At 44.4% G+C, this 20,107-nt stretch overlaps 1 protein-coding gene across 3 annotated transcripts in view; it reads right to left on the bottom strand.

The window, feature by feature from the left end:
- The window catches only part of smpd3 (sphingomyelin phosphodiesterase 3), a 269,535-nt gene that overhangs the window by 8,709 nt on the left and 240,719 nt on the right, over positions 1 to 20,107 (bottom strand). For all 3 annotated transcript variants that reach the window (XM_048546417.2, XM_048546418.2, XM_048546419.2), the window contains exons 4-6: positions 19,849 to 20,004; positions 6,137 to 6,226; positions 3,081 to 3,144 (exon numbers count right to left, since the gene is read on the bottom strand). In XM_048546417.2, coding sequence (XP_048402374.1) covers positions 3,081 to 3,144; positions 6,137 to 6,226; positions 19,849 to 20,004 — 310 coding nt within the window. The remainder of the gene's footprint in view (positions 1 to 3,080; positions 3,145 to 6,136; positions 6,227 to 19,848; positions 20,005 to 20,107) is intronic.

The raw sequence follows: 20,107 nt of genomic DNA, 5'->3' as shown, positions 1-20,107 counted from the left end.
TAATGAAGGTTTGTCAGAAAGGTACACAAATGGTTGCTGGGGATATTAAGTTACACAGAGGTTGGAAAATTCAGGTGGACAAAGCTTGTCTAGATGAGAATTTCATAAAATATTTGTTGGACATTTTCTTAGACTAGCACATTATGGTGCCAATCAGAGAACAGGCTTCGCTAGACCTGGTATTGTGCAACAAAATAAGACTTACAAATGACTTCACAAATAAGATGCACCTAGGTAGTAGTGATCATAATATAACTGATTTTCACATTTAGTTTCAGGGACAGATGGTGTGTCCAAGACTGGTAGTTAAACATAAATAAGGGCAAACAGGAGGGCATGAAAGTAGAATTGGCTAAAGTGAACTGACAAATCAGTTTAAAGAAAGAGCACTCAAAATGCAGTGACAGACATTTAAAGGGAAGTTTCTAAATGCACAGCATAGACACATTCCAAAGAGAAAGAAAAAAAAATCGAGGAGACAAATCACCATCTGTAGTTAACTGGAAACTTAGGGTTGACATCAAACCTAAAGAAAAAAACATACAATTACACAAAGAGAGTGACAGATCAGAAGTCTGGACATAACATAAAATAGTAAGGAATTAATAAAATATTCACAAAGAGGTAAAAATTAGAGTGTGTGCAAAAGCTAGCTAAAATTATAAAAGTAGATAGCAAAAATTTTGAAAGACACTTAAAGAAAAGAGTTAACAAAATATGCCTTGATCCCTATAGGCAGTGAGGCTGAGTACTTTAGGGAAAACAAAGATGAATTGAACTTTTTTTTGCATTGGTCTTCACTGAAGAAGATATAAGTAACAATCCAGAAAGAGCAGTAAATCAAGAAATCAAAGGGAAGGATAAACTCAAAAAAATTACAGTCACCCAGAAAATGTTACCGAGCAAACTGATGAAGCTGTGGGCTGACAAGTCCCTGGGTCCTGATGAATTTCATCCGAGGGTTTTTAAAAAATTAGCTATAAGATAGCTGATCTGATGTAAGTAAAATATTAGACCTCACGAGCAAGGATATTATAGGAAGCCACTTAAAGCAGTTCAAGGTAATTAGGCAGAGTCAGCAGAGGCTTATGACAGGTAAATCGTGTTTAACTATTTTATTTCTCTGCACTGTAGATAACGGGGAACTATTGGATGTACTGTATTTAGATTTCCCAAAAGCATTTCATAGCATTGGAGTAATTTATTGGCTTGGATGGAAGATCGGCTAGCTAACAGGAAACAGAGAATAGGCTTGGGTCTTTTCTGGTTGACAAGATATAATGAGTGGTGTGTCAGAGGAATTACTACTGAAGATGCAATTTATATAAATGACTTGAAAGAAGGCGCCAAAAGTATGTGTCACTAAATTTGCCAATGATGCCATGATTGGTTGTGAATGTAAAGTGGGCTTAAGAAGGATAGAAAGGAATTATCAATAGGAGAAGCATTGGCCAAGTGTTATTGGCAGCTAATGTTCCAGGGTCCCAGGTTTCAATCCTGCAATGGCAGATGGTGAATTTTGAATTAAATTTTCAAACAGGGAAATCTGAAATTAAGAATATACTGATGACCATGAAATCATTGTTAGGATGGTTTCAATGTTAGTCATTGTCTGGCTCGCTAATGTCCTTCAGAGAAAGAAATCTACAGTCCTCACAGTCTGGTCTACATGTGAGTCCGGACTGACGGCAATGTGATTGACTCTCGACTACCCTCTGAAATGGCCTTACAAACCACACTGTTGGACGGCAGTCAGCGACAGGCAAGAAATGTGGCCGTCCAGAAATACCAAGGTACCGCAAGTGAAATAATTTTAAAAAGTTTAAGAGTGGGAAATAGCTGGCAGATGAAGTACTGTTTGAGAAAATGTGAAATTATCAATTTTGGCAGGAATAATAAGAAAGAAGCATATGATCTAAATGGCGAGAGATTTTAGAACTTTAAGATGCCCAGGAATCTGGATGTTCTATTGCATGCATCAGAAATAGTTTGCATGTGAACTTCAAGTAATTCGGAAAGCTGCAGAATGTTATCATGTATTGCAGGGGGAACTGATTACAAAAGTACAGAAGCAATGCTTCAGGGCATTGGTGAGATCACATCTGGAATACTATTTTCAGCATTGTCTCCTTTAGTTAAGAAAGGATGGAAGTGCATTGGAAACAGTTCAGAGAAGGATTACTTGACTAATACCTGGAACGGCAGGCTGTCTTACAAGGAAATGTTAGTTAGACTTGTATTAGGTTTTAGGATGAATGCTGGATTGTAGGGGAGGTTGTGGTGCAGCGTTAATGTTAATAGACTAGTGACCAGAATCCCAAGCTAATATTTTGGGGATAATAATGTATTGAGCCTGATGAACATAGCAGGCCGAGCGGGAAGGCTGACGTTTCAGGCCTAGTTATCTCAGTTTATCCAGCATCTGCAGTTCCTACTATCTCTAATATTTTGGGGATTGTGGGTTGTGGTGAAGTTTGAATTGATTAAAAATCTGGAATAAATAGCTAGCCTAATGTAAACTGTGTAATCACCCTTGATTCATCTAGTTGACTATTATTCTTACCTGGTGTGGGAAACTAGGGATCAACAGGTAATGCTCAGTGGGTTAGCGCTGCTCACCTCCCATGAACAAATCTAATTTTAAAATGTGGGAAGAAAGTTTCCTTTACTGGATGAGTACAGACTTGAAGCGGTTAATTTTTCAAAATAAGAAGTTGTCAATTTAAGACAGTGAAGAAGACTTTATGTTCTCACCAGGGTTTATGAATCTTTGAAGATCTCTTTGTGACAAGGCAGTGTAAGCTGTGTCTTTTAATATTTTTAAGGCAGAGGTAGACAAGATTAGTGACAACCCAAAGAGCAAAAAGCAACTGGGGATCTGTAAAACTGTGGGATAATCAGACCAGCCATGATCAGTTTATTGAACAGCAGAGCAGGCTAAAGGGGCTTTAGGAACCAATCCTGTTGTTAATTTGTATGTCTACATGCTCTGAAGATAGTATTTTGAAGACAGCGCTTAGTCCTTCTCCTGTACTGAGAAAAGACTTCTAAATCAGAAAGCTTTTGAGAGATAGTCTTACTTCTGCAGATTATCTGGTGTGATAGTATCTTCATCATATAGTCCCTCTGGATCCATTAAGGTACCTGTCACAGAGACACATTTCATATATTAAAGCCAATGCAAACCGTTCTGAGTAAAGGAAAGATGATGGCATAACGCTAATGTTACTGGACTAGTCCAGAGGCCAGGTGAATTCTCAGAGGACATGGGTACAAAACCTGTCAAGATCTGGTCTACACATGACTCTGGGCCCATGGCAATATGGTTGCCTCTTGTCCTTTGAAATGGCCCAGCAAGGTCCTTCAGTGGAATGGGAAACAAATGCTGGACTTTTCAAATACATTTACATCCTGGGGCAGAATAAAGAAAACTCCCTGACAAGGAATTAAACACTCTGAGCCATGATATAGTCTGACAGACAAATATACTGTGACTCCAGTAGCAGTTAAGAGCTGGGAATTCTTTGGTGACTAACTCAACTCCTGATTCCTAAAGCTTGTAAAACGTTGACAGGACACCAGTCTGCAGTATGAAGGAATACTCTCCACTGAACTGATTAAGTCATTTTCACGATTCGAGGATGATATTGTTTGGGTCACAAGATTCCACAAGGGATCACTGCACAGTCCGACTGCACAGTCACTCCTTAACCCAAGGAACTTTGGGCTGGATAATGCATATTTGCAGGGCAGCACTTGCTTACTTCCCTTTCCTTTAATGCTGTTATTCTGCCTCATTGTTAAAGTCTCTGGCAGAAGTCTGCATGTGACTTTGTTGAACATGATGACATTGAGGTGCCATTGCTGTCCTCATGAGCTTGATGAGTTAGTGGTCTGATTTATGGTGACCATTTGAATTACGATCTTCACAATCAGTAAGACACACAGTCTTACTTCACCTGTCCTACCAAGGAGGACATCTTACACCAGACATTTTCTGACCCCTGGCCTCTATCTTGTTGCCATTAATGGCTTGACCAGGAGCAGGATGGCATCATTTAAGGACTTGGCAATGTGCAGTAGCCTCTGTACCAAAGCGAGGTGGTTCTCAATGGAGCCTGGATGACTTCAACTCCAGCAACACCCAAGAAGCTAGACATAATCCAGGACAAAGCAATTCACTTGATTACTATCCCACCCACCATCCTAAATATTTACTCCTTCCACCACCAGTTTACAATGCCCACAGTGTGTACCATCTACAAAATGCACTACAGCAGCTCACTAAGGCTTCTTTGACAGCATCTTCTAAACCTGTGGTCGAGAGCACTTGAAGGGCAAGGAAGCAGATGCACTGGGGGACCCCTGCAAATTCTCTGAAAGCCATATGTTATTCTGACTTGGAAATATATTAACATTCATCACTACCTCTGTGCCAAAATTTAAGAACTGTCTTACCAATACCATCATAGGTGAACCCGCACCAGATTGACCGTGTAGTTCAGGAAAGCAGCTCAGCACCACATTCTCAAGGATAATTAGGGATGGATAACTAATCCTGGCCTTAAACGGTTTTACGTAGAGTTACCAAAACTCAGCCCATTGAAAGCTACATTTGCAGTATGATATACTTTATAACCATAGCTTTGACAGCCAATTCCACACAACTTGGTTATTCATATTATGCAATCTGCTCCTTTGAACCTAGCCCTATACAATATTTGGATAACAACCACAGCCAAAAGACTGAAATCTAACAACAAATACAACAGATTGTGTATGAATGATAATACCTAATTAACAGATATATTTTACATTATTACAGGGCTTCTGGTTTCACGTTAGTGGAAAAATGGCAAAAATCTTACAGTAAAATTAGTAGAAACCCATTCACCTGCAACAATATACTAATTCTATCCACAAAAGAGGGCTTTGATAACAGAAAACATATGTTTTGTGACGGTGATAAATATTTTCTCATTTTAAGTTTAAACGGACCGCAATTACAAATGCATGTTATAGAGTGAGCATTAAAACAATATTTTGCAGATTCTGGAAAAAGGGCATAAATTTGTTTTGGGGAAGCAATTTTTGTTGTCACTAATTTATTTGTTAGATGATGTGGTCACATATGAACATTACTGTCCGCATTTGCATTTATGTGTGAGGTATTCGGACTCACACAGAATTAGAAAATTCAGTAATGCTTTGATAATCATACCACCCCACTACCATTTCTCTGATTAGTTGACCCTGTGCTTGAATGTTTCTGGGTCACGGTTTGGGATATCACAGGAGATCTGAGCACTGATGACATCTGTTGTCCTTTACTGGGCCATGTTTGAGCAGAAGGGGGAATGGCCAGTTTAGACTATATCACCCAGAATGCATCTTAAATGTTCAAACTGATGGCCACAGGACCTCGGGCTCTCACTCCAGGACGACTGGATCTTGAACACTGAGTCATCATCCTAGGTAGGACTATTCACTGTGTGCTGGTTTGCAAATGTGTTGAGACTGTTGTAAGAGAAACAGATCTACATGCTCAGACCACTTGGAAGACTCAGGCTCTGATGATGAGTACAGCATGCAGCCCCCCCTCCCAGGCCATGGCTGTGAGCACCAGCCACAAACTGAAAGTGTATCTATTTGTTTTCCAATTTCCACAATGAGGTAGGCTGTCCCACCCCCATAGTGGGTCCAAGGCCCACACCAATCACTCCATTGTCCCAACTCTCTAAACGAGTCCACTATTTCCAAGGCAGGTATCATTCATCTAGTCCACAGCCTTATTATGTGCCCACCACTCATCACCCTCTATCCTCAATTTCAACTGAGTCTCACATCCTCACTGAGAACCTCGTATCATCCAATCTCACTATCACCAAGTCCAAAGTCTCTTTCTCCCTTATTGTTAACTATGTCCCTCACTGAGGTTCATGCAATCTACCTTTACCCTCAGTGAGCCACTAGTTCCTCACCCAGGCTGTCATCCATGTCCCTCATCCTCACTAAAAGCATCATGTAATCCACCTTAACAGAGTCTTATGTACATCACCCTCACTGTAAGCACCAGGTCCCTCACCCTCGTTGTAAAATTAAGTAATACTAGTTGTTGCTGTGGGGTTGCACTCACCGATGGCCCAGGGCTGTTCCTCTCCAGGGCCTAGACGGCAGGGATCCCTGTAGTGGGTGAATAGCGAATGTTGCTGTTCTAACTTGTCCTCTGAAAAATGAAACGGGTGAGAAGTCAAAGTTGCATCTAGTCCATATTTTAAGAACCTACCCCCATAGTCCCCACATGGCTTCATATTTTCTATGATCTCTACCATATTCTCAAAGAATCCTCCTTTCCCACTCACTGGCATCCTCAAAATATGAAATTCATATTGCATTTAACACAGACTAATCTTTGTACATAACATAAACAAAAGAATCAGCCATTTAACATTTCCTATGGGAATAAACTCAGGCCATGGCTGTGAGCCATGCCTTGTTAATTACCTGCCTTGGAAACTTTTCATTAAACTACCAATGGAAGTCCCATTTTAAAAAAAAAACCTCTACTTCTCCCCAAAAGCACACTTTATTGAAAAGCTACTTCAAAGCAAAATCAAGCTACTACAAGTTAATAAAACTGTCAAGAAAGCAAAGCTATCAATCCTTTTGCAACTAAGTAAGTAGCCCTCACAGGGCTGAGTCCATTGGACATTCTTGGAGCTCAGGCAAGCATTCATAATAAGATCATCTGGGCTATTTTATGTAAAGAAGCATGCTAAGCAGATGACCACTGATTTGTCAAATGGCCTCATTATGAATGATTGATTGCCCACAAATACATAAACCTCCAATGTCTTCCTTCCTAATATTGGGGGACTTAGCCACAATTTGGAGAGCTGTGCCACAGATTAGCAAAGCAAAAGCCTGACATAGACATACTCATAGATTCATACCTTATACCACAAATCACCATCACTGGGTATGTCTTCTCACACTAGCCAGGCACACTCACCAGACATGGTGACACAGTGGTATATAGACAGGGGGGGAGCTGAACTGGGAATCCTCAGCATTGGGTACAGACCAGATGAAGTGTTATGGTGTAAGATCAAATACAGTCAAGGAAACCTCCTGCTGATTAATACCAATTGATCGCCCTCATATGCCACATCCCTGCATCATTACCACTGCCTCCCCCCAAACACCCTGACAACACCTTCACTGATTACTCAGTTGTCCTTCCTGTTGAACGTCACCTGGAGGAGGCACCCAGGTTAGCAAGAGCACAGAATGTAATGTGGGTTGGTGAAATAGTCATCACAAGAGTGGTTCGATAGCACTATTATTTACCGAACAAGTCGAATCCTACAGACGATAGATACTAGACCGGGTCTGTGGCAGGTTGTGAGGACACCAACAAAACGGAATAAAATATTTGACCTCATTTGCACCAATCTACCTGTCTCAGATGCCTGTCCATGACAGCATTGGTAGGAGTGGCCAACATAATAGTCATTATGGAGTCAAAATCCACACTGTCCACATTGATGATACTCTCCATTGCAGTGAGTAGCACTACCACTGTGCGAAATAAGACAGAACTTGAAAACATTTAGCAACTAAAAGCTAAGCATTCATAAGGCCCCTTGTGGGCTGTCACCAGCAGAAGAAATTCAACACAATCTATGTCATGGTTTCAGCAAATCCCCTACACTATCTTTACTATCAAGTCGCGAGATCAACCCTGGTCCAATGAAAAGTGCAGAAGGGCATGTTAAGAGTAGTACAGACATATCTAAATGTGAGGTGTCAAACTGGTGAAGCTATATCACAAGCTCCAGTCCTCATTACAGCCTTGGTCCTATCACGAACAAAAGAGCAGAATGCCAGGGATGAGATGGGTGACTTCCCTTGACATCAAGGCAGCATTTGACTGAGTGTGGCTTCAAGGAACCCTAGGAAAACTTCAGTCTGTTGGAATTGGGGTAAATTTTCCACTCATAGCTTGAATAAAGGAAGATGGCTGCAGTTGTGGGGGGGGGGGGCAATCATTCTCATTTCCAGGATATTGTTGCAGGAGGTGCTAAACATTTTCAGCTGCTTTATCAATGACCTTCCTTTCATTATAAGGTGAAAAATGGAGATGCTCACTGATAATTGCATTAAGTTTAGCAGCGCTCACAACTCCTCGGATACTGAAGAACTCTGTGCCCAAACACAGCAGATGCTGAACAATATCCATGGCATGATAAGTGTCATGTAAGAATTCACACCACACAACAACAAGGGAGAACCTAACCATTGACCACTTAGGTTCACGGGCATTACTATGGTTCATCTTGCCCCAACCCTTTATTACCACTGGCCAGAAACTGAACTGTACCAATCCTATAGACACGGGGGTACAATAGCAGGTCAAATGCTAAGAATTCTGGGGTGAGTAACGAAATAACTCCACAGAGGCTAGTATCCTGTCACCAAATCACCCTTTTTTACATGTAGAGAATCCTTGACAGTGATCCAGCTCCCTCAGAGCCAGCTCTCAGAGTGAACAGACTGTCAGCCATTCCTGTTCTTATTGGTCAGCCAGGGCTCCCTGACTGGACCAGATTAACAGCCTCAATCAGGGGACTCAAATTCTATGATGTCCACCTGGTTGACCTCATCACAATCACTCCAAGTAACTTACATTCTGTCTGCCCAATGCCCTTCCACCACCTACAAGGCACAAGTCAGGAATTCGATGGAATAAACTCCATTTCCTATGCATGGGCAGCTCAAGCAACACTCAAGAAGCTTGATACCATCCAGCATTCTGCTTGATTAGCACCCTTGTCACTACCTTCAACATTCACTTGCTTCACCAGTGATGCGTAGAAGCAGCAGAGTGTTTCAATTGCAAAATACAAGGCAACAACTCAGCGAAGCTTCTCCGACAGCACCTTTCAAATTTACAACTTCTACCACCCAGAACGATTGCAGATTCACAGGAACACAACCATCTGCAAGTACCCTTCCAAGACAAACACCATCCTGACTTGGAAATGTATCGCTGTCTCCTCTCTGTCACAGAGCTCTAAGTGTATGAACCCCAAACCCCCACCCCAACAGCCCAGTCGATGCCCCTATACCTAAAGGTCTGCAGGGATTCAAAAAAGCAGGCCACCACCACCTTCTCCAGACCAGGTGTGTACCACAAGGATCAGTAATGGGACCCGTGTGGCTTATTATATACATAAATGATATATTTGAAAATGCGGGTGGAATGTTAATCAAATTTATAGCCGATACCAAGATTGAACGTCTTATCCAGACTGCAAAATAGTCAGTGCGCCTGAATAAGATGAGTTTTGGATTTCCACCACTCAGTGCAATTTGAATGTGAGGAACAGCCAACTGGGTGAGACCAGAATGTGTACTCATCTAGATTAAGGTGCAGTAGGGGCAGAGGAGAATTGGTCATGGCTGGGATTAGCAAAGTTGTTCAAACCTGTATGTGTTCAGAAGGTTTCCACTAGATGGCAGCAAACAACAGTGAAAACGCTTCAAGCTGCTTGGTCTGATCAGGCTCAGAGAGACAGATGAACGAAAGTAGGGGCTGACAGCAATGGGCCAAACTGCAGTGATTGGATGCTAGGAGGCTGATAGCACTAGGCCCAGCTGCAGTGATCTGCTGGCAGGGGGCTGATAGCACTGGACCCAGCTGCAGTGGCCTGATGGCAAGGGTCTGACCGACCGGGTGCAGCTGCAGTGAACTGATGACAGAGAGCAGCGCTGGGGCCACAAATATTTATAGTGTATGTTAATAAGTTGGATGATGGAAGTGAATCTACCATTGCCAAATTTATGGATGACATAAAAAGTTAAAGACTGCATTAGATCAAAACCTCTTCCAGGGATGCCTAACCTGAAGAAGTTACCCTCCTCCCTCTGGACCAACCTCAGGGAATCTCTCTCCCATTGCAACTACCTGTCCGTCTTCCCTGGACTGACCTATCCCCTCCCTACCTCCCCACCTACACCCTCTCCACCTATCTTCTTCACTCTCCATCTTCGGTCCGCCTCCCCCTCTCTCCCTATTTATTCCAGTTCCCTCCCCCCATCCCCCTCTCTGATGAAGTGTCTAGGCCCGAAACGTCAGCTTTTGTGCTCCTGAGATGCTGCTTGGCCTGCTGTGTTCATCCAGCCTCACATTTTATTATCTTGGAATCTCCAGCATCTGCAGCTCCCATTATCTCTGATACTATTTTAACCTCACTGCGAAGCCTCTTCCAGGGATGCCTAACCTGAAGAAGGTACCCTCCTCCCTCCGGACCAACCTCAGGGAATCTCTCTCCCATTGCAACTACCTGTCCGTCTTCCCTGGACTGACCTATCCCCTCCCTACCTCCCCACCTACACCCTCTCCACCTATCTTCTTCACTCTCCATCTTCGGTCCGCCTCCCCCTCTCTCCCTATTTATTTCAGTTCCCTCCCCCCATCCCCCTCTCTGATGAAGGGTCTAGGCCCGAAACGTCAGCTTTTGTGCTCCTGAGATGCTGCTTGGCCTGCTGTGTTCATCCAGCCTCACATTTTATTATCTTGGAATCTCCAGCATCAGCAGTTCCCATTATCTCTGATACTATTTTAACCTCACTGCGAAGCCTCTTCCAGGGATGCCTAACCTGAAGAAGTTACCCTCCTCCCTCCGGACCAACCTCAGGGAATCTCTCTCCCATTGCAACTACCTGTCCATCTTCCCTGGACTGACCTATCCCCTCCCTACCTCCCCACCTACACCCTCTCCACCTATCTTCTTCACTCTCCATCTTCGGTCCGCCTCCCCCTCTCTCCCTATTTATTCCAGTTCCCTCCCCCCATCCCCCTCTCTGATGAAGGGTCTAGGCCCGAAACGTCAGCTTTTGTGCTCCTGAGATGCTGCTTGGCCTGCTGTGTTCATCCAGCCTCACATTTTATTATCTTGGAATCTCAAGCATCTGCAGTTCCCATTATCTCTGATACTATTTTAACCTCACTGCGAAGCCTCTTCCAAGGATGCCTAACCTGAAGAAGTTACCCTCCTCCCTCCGGACCAACCTCAGGGAATCTCTCTCCCATTGCAACTACCTGTCCGTCTTCCCTGGACTGACCTATCCCCTCCCTACCTCCCCACCTACACCCTCTCCACCTATCTTCTTCACTCTCCATCTTCGGTCCGCCTCCCCCTCTCTCCCTATTTATTCCAGTTCCCTCCCCCCATCCCCCTCTCTGATGAAGGGTCTAGGCCCGAAACGTCAGCTTTTGTGCTCCTGAGATGCTGCTTGGCCTGCTGTGTTCATCCAGCCTCACATTTTATTATCTTGGAATCTCCAGCATCTGCAGTTCCCATTATCTCTGATACTATTTTAACCTCACTGCGAAGCCTCTTCCAGGGATGCCTAACCTGAAGAAGTTACCCTCCTCCCTCCGGACCAACCTCAGGGAATCTCTCTCCCATTGCAACTACCTGTCCATCTTCCCTGGACTGACCTATCCCCTCCCTACCTCCCCACCTACACCCTCTCCACCTATCTTCTTCACTCTCCATCTTCGGTCCGCCTCCCCCTCTCTCCCTATTTATTCCAGTTCCCTCCCCCCATCCCCCTCTCTGAAGAAGGGTCTAGGCCCGAAACGTCAGCTTTTGTGCTCCTGAGATGCTGCTTGGCCTGCTGTGTTCATCCAGCCTCACATTTTATTATCTTGGAATCTCCAGCATCTGCAGTTCCCATTATCTCTGATACTATTTTAACCTCACTGCGAAGCCTCTTCCAGGGATGCCTAACCTGAAGAAGTTACCCTCCTCCCTCCGGACCAACCTCAGGGAATCTCTCTCCCATTGCAACTACCTGTCCGTCTTCCCTGGACTGACCTATCCCCGCCCTACCTCCCCACCTACACCCTCTCCACCTATCTTCTTCACTCTCCATCTTCGGTCCGCCTCCCCCTCTCTCCCTATTTATTCCAGTTCCCTCCCCCCATCCCCCTCTCTGATGAAGGGTCTAGGCCCGAAACGTCAGCTTTTGTGCTCCTGAGATGCTGCTTGGCCTGCTGTGTTCATCCAGCCTCACATTTTATTATCTTGGAATCTCCAGCATCAGCAGTTCCCATTATCTCTGATACTATTTTAACCTCACTGCGAAGCCTCTTCCAGGGATGCCTAACCTGAAGAAGTTACCCTCCTCCCTCCGGACCAACCTCAGGGAATCTCTCTCCCATTGCAACTACCTGTCCGTCTTCCCTGGACTGACCTATCCCCTCCCTACCTCCCCACCTACACCCTCTCCACCTATCTTCTTCACTCTCCATCTTCGGTCCGCCTCCCCCTCTCTCCCTATTTATTCCAGTTCCCTCCCCCCATCCCCCTCTCTGATGAAGGGTCTAGGCCCGAAACGTCAGCTTTTGTGCTCCTGAGATGCTGCTTGGCCTGCTGTGTTCATCCAACCTCACATTTTATTATCTTGGAATCTCCAGCATCTGCAGTTCCCATTATCTCTGATACTATTTTAACCTCACTGCGAAGCCTCTTCCAGGGATGCCTAACCTGAAGAGGTTACCCTCCTCCCTCCGGACCAACCTCAGGGAATCTCTCTCCCATTGCAACTACCTGTCCGTCTTCCCTGGACTGACCTATCCCCTCCCTACCTCCCCACCTACACCCTCTCCACCTATCTTCTTCACTCTCCATCTTCGGTCCGCCTTCCCCTCTCTCCCTATTTATTCCAGTTCCCTCCCCCCATCCCCCTCTCTGATGAAGGGTCTAGGCCCGAAACGTCAGCTTTTGTGCTCCTGAGATGCTGCTTGGCCTGCTGTGTTCATCCAGCCTCACATTTTATTATCTTGGAATCTCCAGCATCTGCAGTTCCCATTATCTCTGATACTATTTTAACCTCACTGCGAAGCCTCTTCCAGGGATGCCTAACCTGAAGAAGTTACCCTCCTCCCTCCGGACCAACCTCAGGGAATCTCTCTCCCATTGCAACTACCTGTCCGTCTTCCCTGGACTGACCTATCCCCTCCCTACCTCCCCACCTACACCCTCTCCACCTATCTTCTTCACTCTCCATCTTCGGTCCGCCTCCCCCTCTCTCCCTATTTATTCCAGTTCCCTCCCCCCATCCCCCTCTCTGATGAAGGGTCTAGGCCCGAAACGTCAGCTTTTGTGCTCCTGAGATGCTGCTTGGCCTGCTGTGTTCATCCAGCCTCACATTTTATTATCTTGGAATCTCCAGCATCTGCAGTTCCCATTATCTCTGATACTATTTTAACCTCACTGCGAAGCCTCTTCCAGGGATGCCTAACCTGAAGAAGTTACCCTCCTCCCTCCGGACCAACCTCAGGGAATCTCTCTCCCATTGCAACTACCTGTCCGTCTTCCCTGGACTGACCTATCCCCTCCCTACCTCCCCACCTACACCCTCTCCACCTATCTTCTTCACTCTCCATCTTCGGTCCGCCTCCCCCTCTCTCCCTATTTATTCCAGTTCCCTCCCCCCATCCCCCTCTCTGATGAAGGGTCTAGGCCCGAAACGTCAGCTTTTGTGCTCCTGAGATGCTGCTTGGCCTGCTGTGTTCATCCAGCCTCACATTTTATTATCTTGGAATCTCAAGCATCTGCAGTTCCCATTATCTCTGATACTATTTTAACCTCACTGCGAAGTCTCTTCCAGGGATGCCTAACCTGAAGAAGTTACCCTCCTCCCTCCGGACCAACCTCAGGGAATCTCTCTCCCATTGCAACTACCTGTCCGTCTTCCCTGGACTGATCTATCCCCTCCCTACCTCCCCACCTACACCCTCTCCACCTATCTTCTTCACTCTCCATCTTCGGTCCGCCTCCCCCTCTCTCCCTATTTATTCCAGTTCCCTCCCCCCATCCCCCTCTCTGATGAAGGGTCTAGGCCCGAAACGTCAGCTTTTGTGCTCCTGAGATGCTGCTTGGCCTGCTGTGTTCATCCAGCCTCACATTTTATTATCTTGGAATCTCCAGCATCTGCAGTTCCCATTATCTCTGATACTATTTTAACCTCACTGCGAAGCCTCTTCCAGGGATGCCTAACCTGAAGAAGTTACCCTCCTCCCTCCGGACCAACCTCAGGGAATCTCTCTCCCATTGCAACTACCTGTCCGTCTTCCCTGGACTGACCTATCCCCTCCCTACCTCCCCACCTACACCCTCTCCACCTATCTTCTTCACTCTCCATCTTCGGTCTGCCTCCCCCTCTCTCCCTATTTATTCCAGTTCCCTCCCCCCATCCCCCTCTCTGATGAAGGGTCTAGGCCCGAAACGTCAGCTTTTGTGCTCCTGAGATGCTGCTTGGCCTGCTGTGTTCATCCAGCCTCACATTTTATTATCTTAGATCAAAAGAAGTTGCTTTTAAGGATGATTGGTAAGGCTGAGGAGCGCGATCAATTTAGAAACCATCCAAGGAGAACAAAGAAGCCAACTTTAAAAAAAAGAGAATAAAAACATGAATGCAAATTAGTGATGAGTGCAAAGGTGGACTGTAAAAACTTCTCAGATCTGTGTAAAAATAAAGATTAGGAGGACAAATATACGTTGTTACAAAAAGGAGAATTTATAGTGAAAAACAGACAGCTCTTATGATTGGTGAGTGATAATGGGAACTGCAGATGCTGGAGAATCCAAGATAATAAAATGTGGAGGCTGGATGAACACAGCAGGCCAAGCAGCATCTCAGGAGCACAAAAGCTGACGTTTCGGGCCTAGACCCTTCATCAGAGACGTCAGCTTTTGTGCTCCTGAGATGCTGCTGGGCCTGCTGTGTTCATCCAGCCTCACACTTTATTATCTTGGATTCTCCAGCATCTGCAGTTCCCTTTATCTCTGATACAATTTTAACCTCACTGCGAAGCCTCTTCCAGGGATGCCTAACCTGAAGAAGTTACCCTCCTCCCTCCACTCTCTCTGATGAAGAGTCTAGGCCCGAAACATCAGCTTTTGTGCTCCTGAGATGCTGCTTGGCCTGCTGTGTTCATCCAGCCTCACGTTTCATTATCTCTTATGATTGAGTGGTAGTGTCCCTACCTCTGAGAAAGAAAGCCTGTGCTCGAGTCCCATCTCCTCTAGACATGTGCTGTTTTAATGGAGAATGGAGAAATGGCAGAAAAACTAAACTTGGTGTCTGCCTTTGTGGAAGAAGTTACAGGAAATCTGTAACTTGCTTAATTGGGAAACTAAAAGAAATTAGTATTCATAAACAGTCAATACTTCAAAGGTTATTGGAATCATAATATTTCCAAAACAATAGATTCCAGAACTTTCCCAAAGACTGATGTCAGCCTAAATGGCCTGTAGTTTCTGGCTTTCTTTCTCCCTACTTTCATCAATTTGATTCACTCCACACAATATGAAGAAGCAGCTGAAGGCACGAGACACAGGAGTAGAGAATTTACAACATAGAAAAAGACCATTTCGTGCAACTGATCTATGTTGCTGTTTATAATTTATGTTGCCATACTCTGCTCTGGAGGAAAGTAGTTATATCCTTACTTGAGCAGGGATGTGGTTGTACTGAGATTCACTAGATTGATCCCGGAGATGAGAGGTTTGTCTTATGAAGAGGGATTGGGCAATTGAAACACATACCTTCAGGAGTTTAGAAGAATGAGAGATCTAATTGAGGTATATGTAGAATGCTAAAGGGATTGACAAAGTAGGTGTAGAGAGGATGTTTCCTTTTTTGGGGCAATCTAGAATGAGAGGTCTTAGTTTTTAGGATAATGGGTAGCGGATTTAAAACAGAAACGCAGAGAAATTACTTCTGTCTGAGAGTCGTGTATTTGTGGAATTTACTACCTCAGAGTGTGATAGATGCCTGGACATTGAGTAAATTCAGGGAAAAGATAGACACATTTTTCATTAGTAATAGGTTGAAGAGTTGTGAAGATCATTCAGGAAATGGAGTTGAGGCCAAGATGAAAGTGGCCAAGATCATATGGAGTAGCAGAGCAGGATTGAGGGGTTGAATAGCATACTCTTTCTTTTAGCTCTTATGTTCTTATATTTGGCTCCTTGAAACCCTCTTCATCCAACCCTATTCAGATATCCTTCTATTTCTCTCTCTTTCTCTGTGTTTATACAGCTTCCCCTTAAATAACCTATGCTATTTTCAAACTTGTGGTTGTGAAGACAATGGAGCTCGGTATTGAAGGAATGTGCTCCAGAACTGGCCATACCCCTAGGACAAGCTGTTCCAATGCAGTCAACACTTACAAAGTGTGACATCAAGAACTCCAAGTAGAACTGAAATCAATGAAAACTGGGGGGAAAACTCTCTGCTGGTTAAAGACATAAAAAGGCACAGAGAAACGTGGTGTGATTGTCAGAGCCAATCATTTCAGAGCAGGACTTGAGGAATTCTTCAGAGTAGTGTCTACGATGGAACAGATTGTTTGACCTATGACCTTCCCTGCATCATGAGGTCACCAGTAGGGTGCTTCACTGAAGATTGTGCAGTGTTCAGTCCCCTTTGTAACTCCTCAGATACTGAAGCAATCGATGACTGGATGCATTAAGATCTAAACAATGTACAGACTTAGGCTGATAAATGACAAGTGCATCAGACAAGTGCCAGGCAATGACAATTTCCAATAAGAGAGAATCTAATCATCCCTGATGGACACTTAATGACATCTCCACTGCTGCTTCTATCACTATCAACTTCCTGGAGGTTACCATTATCAGAAGCGTAACTGAGTAAGGTATATAAATATTGTGGCTCCCAGAGCTGGTAATTCTGTAGCAAGTAACTCACCTTCTGATCATGCCCTTTACAGAAACCCAGTTAGACTGTTAATGCACAATGCATGAAAAAAGTGTGAAAAGACCAAATGCATTATTAGAGTAACTGAATTAAATAATTGAATAACAGATCCATTAATTCTACTTAGAATGTCCTTAAGGCACTAATGTCCTGCATTGGGGATTAATGTTAAACCAAATCAGTTCAAAGCTAATTCTCACATTTAAATGTGATGCTCTGTTATTGATAAGTAGCTTGTTGTAGCTCAGGGACATTTCCCAGCTCAGTCTGCAGACAGCGTATCGGGAATGGCATATGTACTCTCTCCCTCACACCCATAAAGGTCTATTTCAACAGAGGTAATAGGAACTGCCGATGCTGGAGAATCCGAGATAACAGGGTGTAGAGCTGGATGAACACAGCAGGCCAAGCAGCATCTTAGGAGCTGAAAAGCTGACTTTTCAGGCCTAGGCCCGAAACGTCAGCTTTTCTGCTCCTAAGATGCTGCTTGGCCTGCTGTGTTCATCCAGCTCTATTTCATTGTGCTTACCAATGAATCACCTTCTTGGAGATTCTCCCAGCCACAGATAGTGGGGATTGAGTCAAGGAAAGAGTCTACTTGACTCTGTGGAGTCACCACAATTTGCCCAAGAGAGGGAGCCTGGTTAACAAGTCACAACCCTTAAACTGACAGCAAGATATTATGAGATAACAAGGTGTAGAGCTGGATGAACACCCCAGGCCAAGTAGCGTCAGAGGAGCAGAAAAGCTGACGTTTTGGGTCTGGACCCTTCTTACATTAGCTCTTCTGCTCCTCTGATGCTTCCTGGCCTGCTGTTTTCATCCAGCTCTATACCTTATTATCTCAGATTCTCCAACATCTGCAGTTCCTCCTATCTCTGAGCAAGATATTATGGTTTGTGTTACTCAGAGATACCTCAAAACATTTTATTTCAATTGATTTCTTTTCAAAAAGGTCTGTGATTGTTACGCAGACATTAGAACAATTATTTCACATGGAGAACCATCTCACAAACTGTGACATAATGACCGCTAAACTGTTTACAGTGTTGTAACTTGTGCAAAAATTGTGCTTGAACACATCAATATTGACAGCATAGTGAGACCATCAACGTACAATCCAACAGTCTGATGGGGTTTTAACGCCTCCTCTGACAATGTAGGCTTCTCTCAGTATTATACTAGAGTCTGGAATATACACTTGAATCTTAGGTCACTAAACCTGAACTGTCCTCAAACTGTTCACACTCATTCTTCAAGAACACACATATCTCTGTAACTCATTGAGAGCTGCAGTTTAAAACCAGTCCAGTTTCCATCGGCTGTAGTGAATGCAAGGGAGGTGTTAAATGCCCAATCTTGAAGAGTTGAGGATGTCATGGATCAGTATTAGCACTCTTGTTCCAGTGTCCAAAGGCCATGTATTAAAGTTGCATTCCATTAATGGGAGGATACTGGATAGTTAGAGGGCCAGTTCTAAGATACCACTGCAATTTCGGTGAGTCAGTTCTGAGCACAGCACTCTCGAAGGATTGTGCTGAGGGTCTATAAATACATAAAGCAACAAAATAAGAACAGAAATAGAGCATTCAGCCCCTTGAGCCTGCTCCACCACTCAATTAGATCATGGCTGGTCTGTTTGTGTTTTGAGTTTCACATTCACACGTTTCCACACTAACTCTTGATTTCCCTGTGTAACAAGAATCTATTCACCTCATCCAAAGTTTCACAACCCTTACAGAGAAAACAAAATCTCCATCAGTCCTGTCTTTTAAACACTGATGGAAAGAAGCTCAGTCTGTCCAACCTTTCCTGCTAATTCAAGGTGTCAAGCTAGTAAAATTCCTCAGAACTATCCCCACAGCACTTACATGATTATTTAATTAAGAAAACCAAAACTGCACACAGTATTTGAGGTATGGTCTCATGTCTGCCCTGTATAACTGAAGAAAAACACCCAGTCCTGATGAAGGGTGTAAAAACCGAAACGTCGACTTTCTCTCTCCTCTGATGCTGCCTGGCCTGCCATGTGCGTCCAGCTCCACACTGTGCTGACCCTTACTTTTATGTTTGTTTCTTCTCACAATAAGGATGGCATCCCTTTAGATTTGGTGATTATGTGCTGTAGCTGCGTACTAACTTTTGTGACTACAGTACTGTCGGGTGGGCAGTGCTAAGGGAGTGCTGTGCTGTCAAAGAATCAAACTGATGGTGTGCTGTATAACTGAAGGGCAGTACTGGGGGAGTACTGCACAGACAGGTGGCTTCCACTGAAGGAGCATTGAACACCTAAAAGTACAGTTGTAGAGAATACTGCACTGTCAAAGGGTCGGTTCCACGGGACAATTATGGTATTGGATGGTCAGTAGTGAGGGAGTGCTGTATCATTAGACTGATAGTATTGAGAGAGTTCTGCACTGTCGGAGAATTAAACTCAGGGACCTCTATGCCAGCACTTATTGCCCATCCCCAGTTGCCCATAAGAATGTAGGGGTGAGCTACCCTCTTGAGCTGCTGCAGCATGTGTCTGCACTATTACTGAGGTAAAACTGAGGGAGCGCTCCACTTTCACATGGTCAGTACTGAGGGAGTGCTGTGCGGTTAGTTGGGCTGTATTGAGAGAGTGCTGCACTGTCAGAGAGGTAAAACCCGAGGAGTTCTATTGGATGGTCAGTACTGAGGGAATGCTACGTGTTTAGAGGAGCAGTTTGACCCTTCAAAGTTCTGAAGAAGGATCACTGGGCCCAAAATATTAATTCTGCTTTCTCCCCACAAGTGCTGCTAGACCTGCTGAGTTTTTCCAGCAATCTCTGATTCTTTTTCAGATCTTGAGCATCTACAGTTCTTTTGATAATTAAATCCTACTTGGTTGATGTGTGGGATCTAATCAGTGGCACTGGGATGGTTGTAATACTGGCTGTTGTCATCTATAGCTGTGCTTTGGATCACTGAAGAAACCAGGGATGCCAGGAACAGTTGGTGTTAGAAGATTAATGCTCCAACCACCATTATTGTCCCTCAGATAGTGCTGATGCAGGGACTCACCTGAGGAGCAGTTGTCAAAGTTAAGATCTCCTAGCAAGACATCAAACGCCAGCAGATCCTCTGGATTGGTGGGACTTGATGAAGAGGTAGATTTTTGGAACTCAGCCAGCCAGTCCAGCAGGTGGTCCATCTGTTCACAGCGAATGGCGGCATCTCCTGAGCGAGAGGCAGATGTTAACAACATTGCAGAGTTTTCTTAATTAAATACAGTGTTTGATGTAGTGGAAACTGAACAAGCAGCCACATGATATCTTCTGCA

The sequence above is a fragment of the Stegostoma tigrinum genome, chromosome 16 (assembly GCF_030684315.1).
Source record: "Stegostoma tigrinum isolate sSteTig4 chromosome 16, sSteTig4.hap1, whole genome shotgun sequence".
NCBI classification, from domain to species: domain Eukaryota; kingdom Metazoa; phylum Chordata; class Chondrichthyes; order Orectolobiformes; family Stegostomatidae; genus Stegostoma; species Stegostoma tigrinum.
Note: the sequence above shows the minus strand (reverse complement) of the source record. Positions and strands in the feature narration are given on the sequence as shown.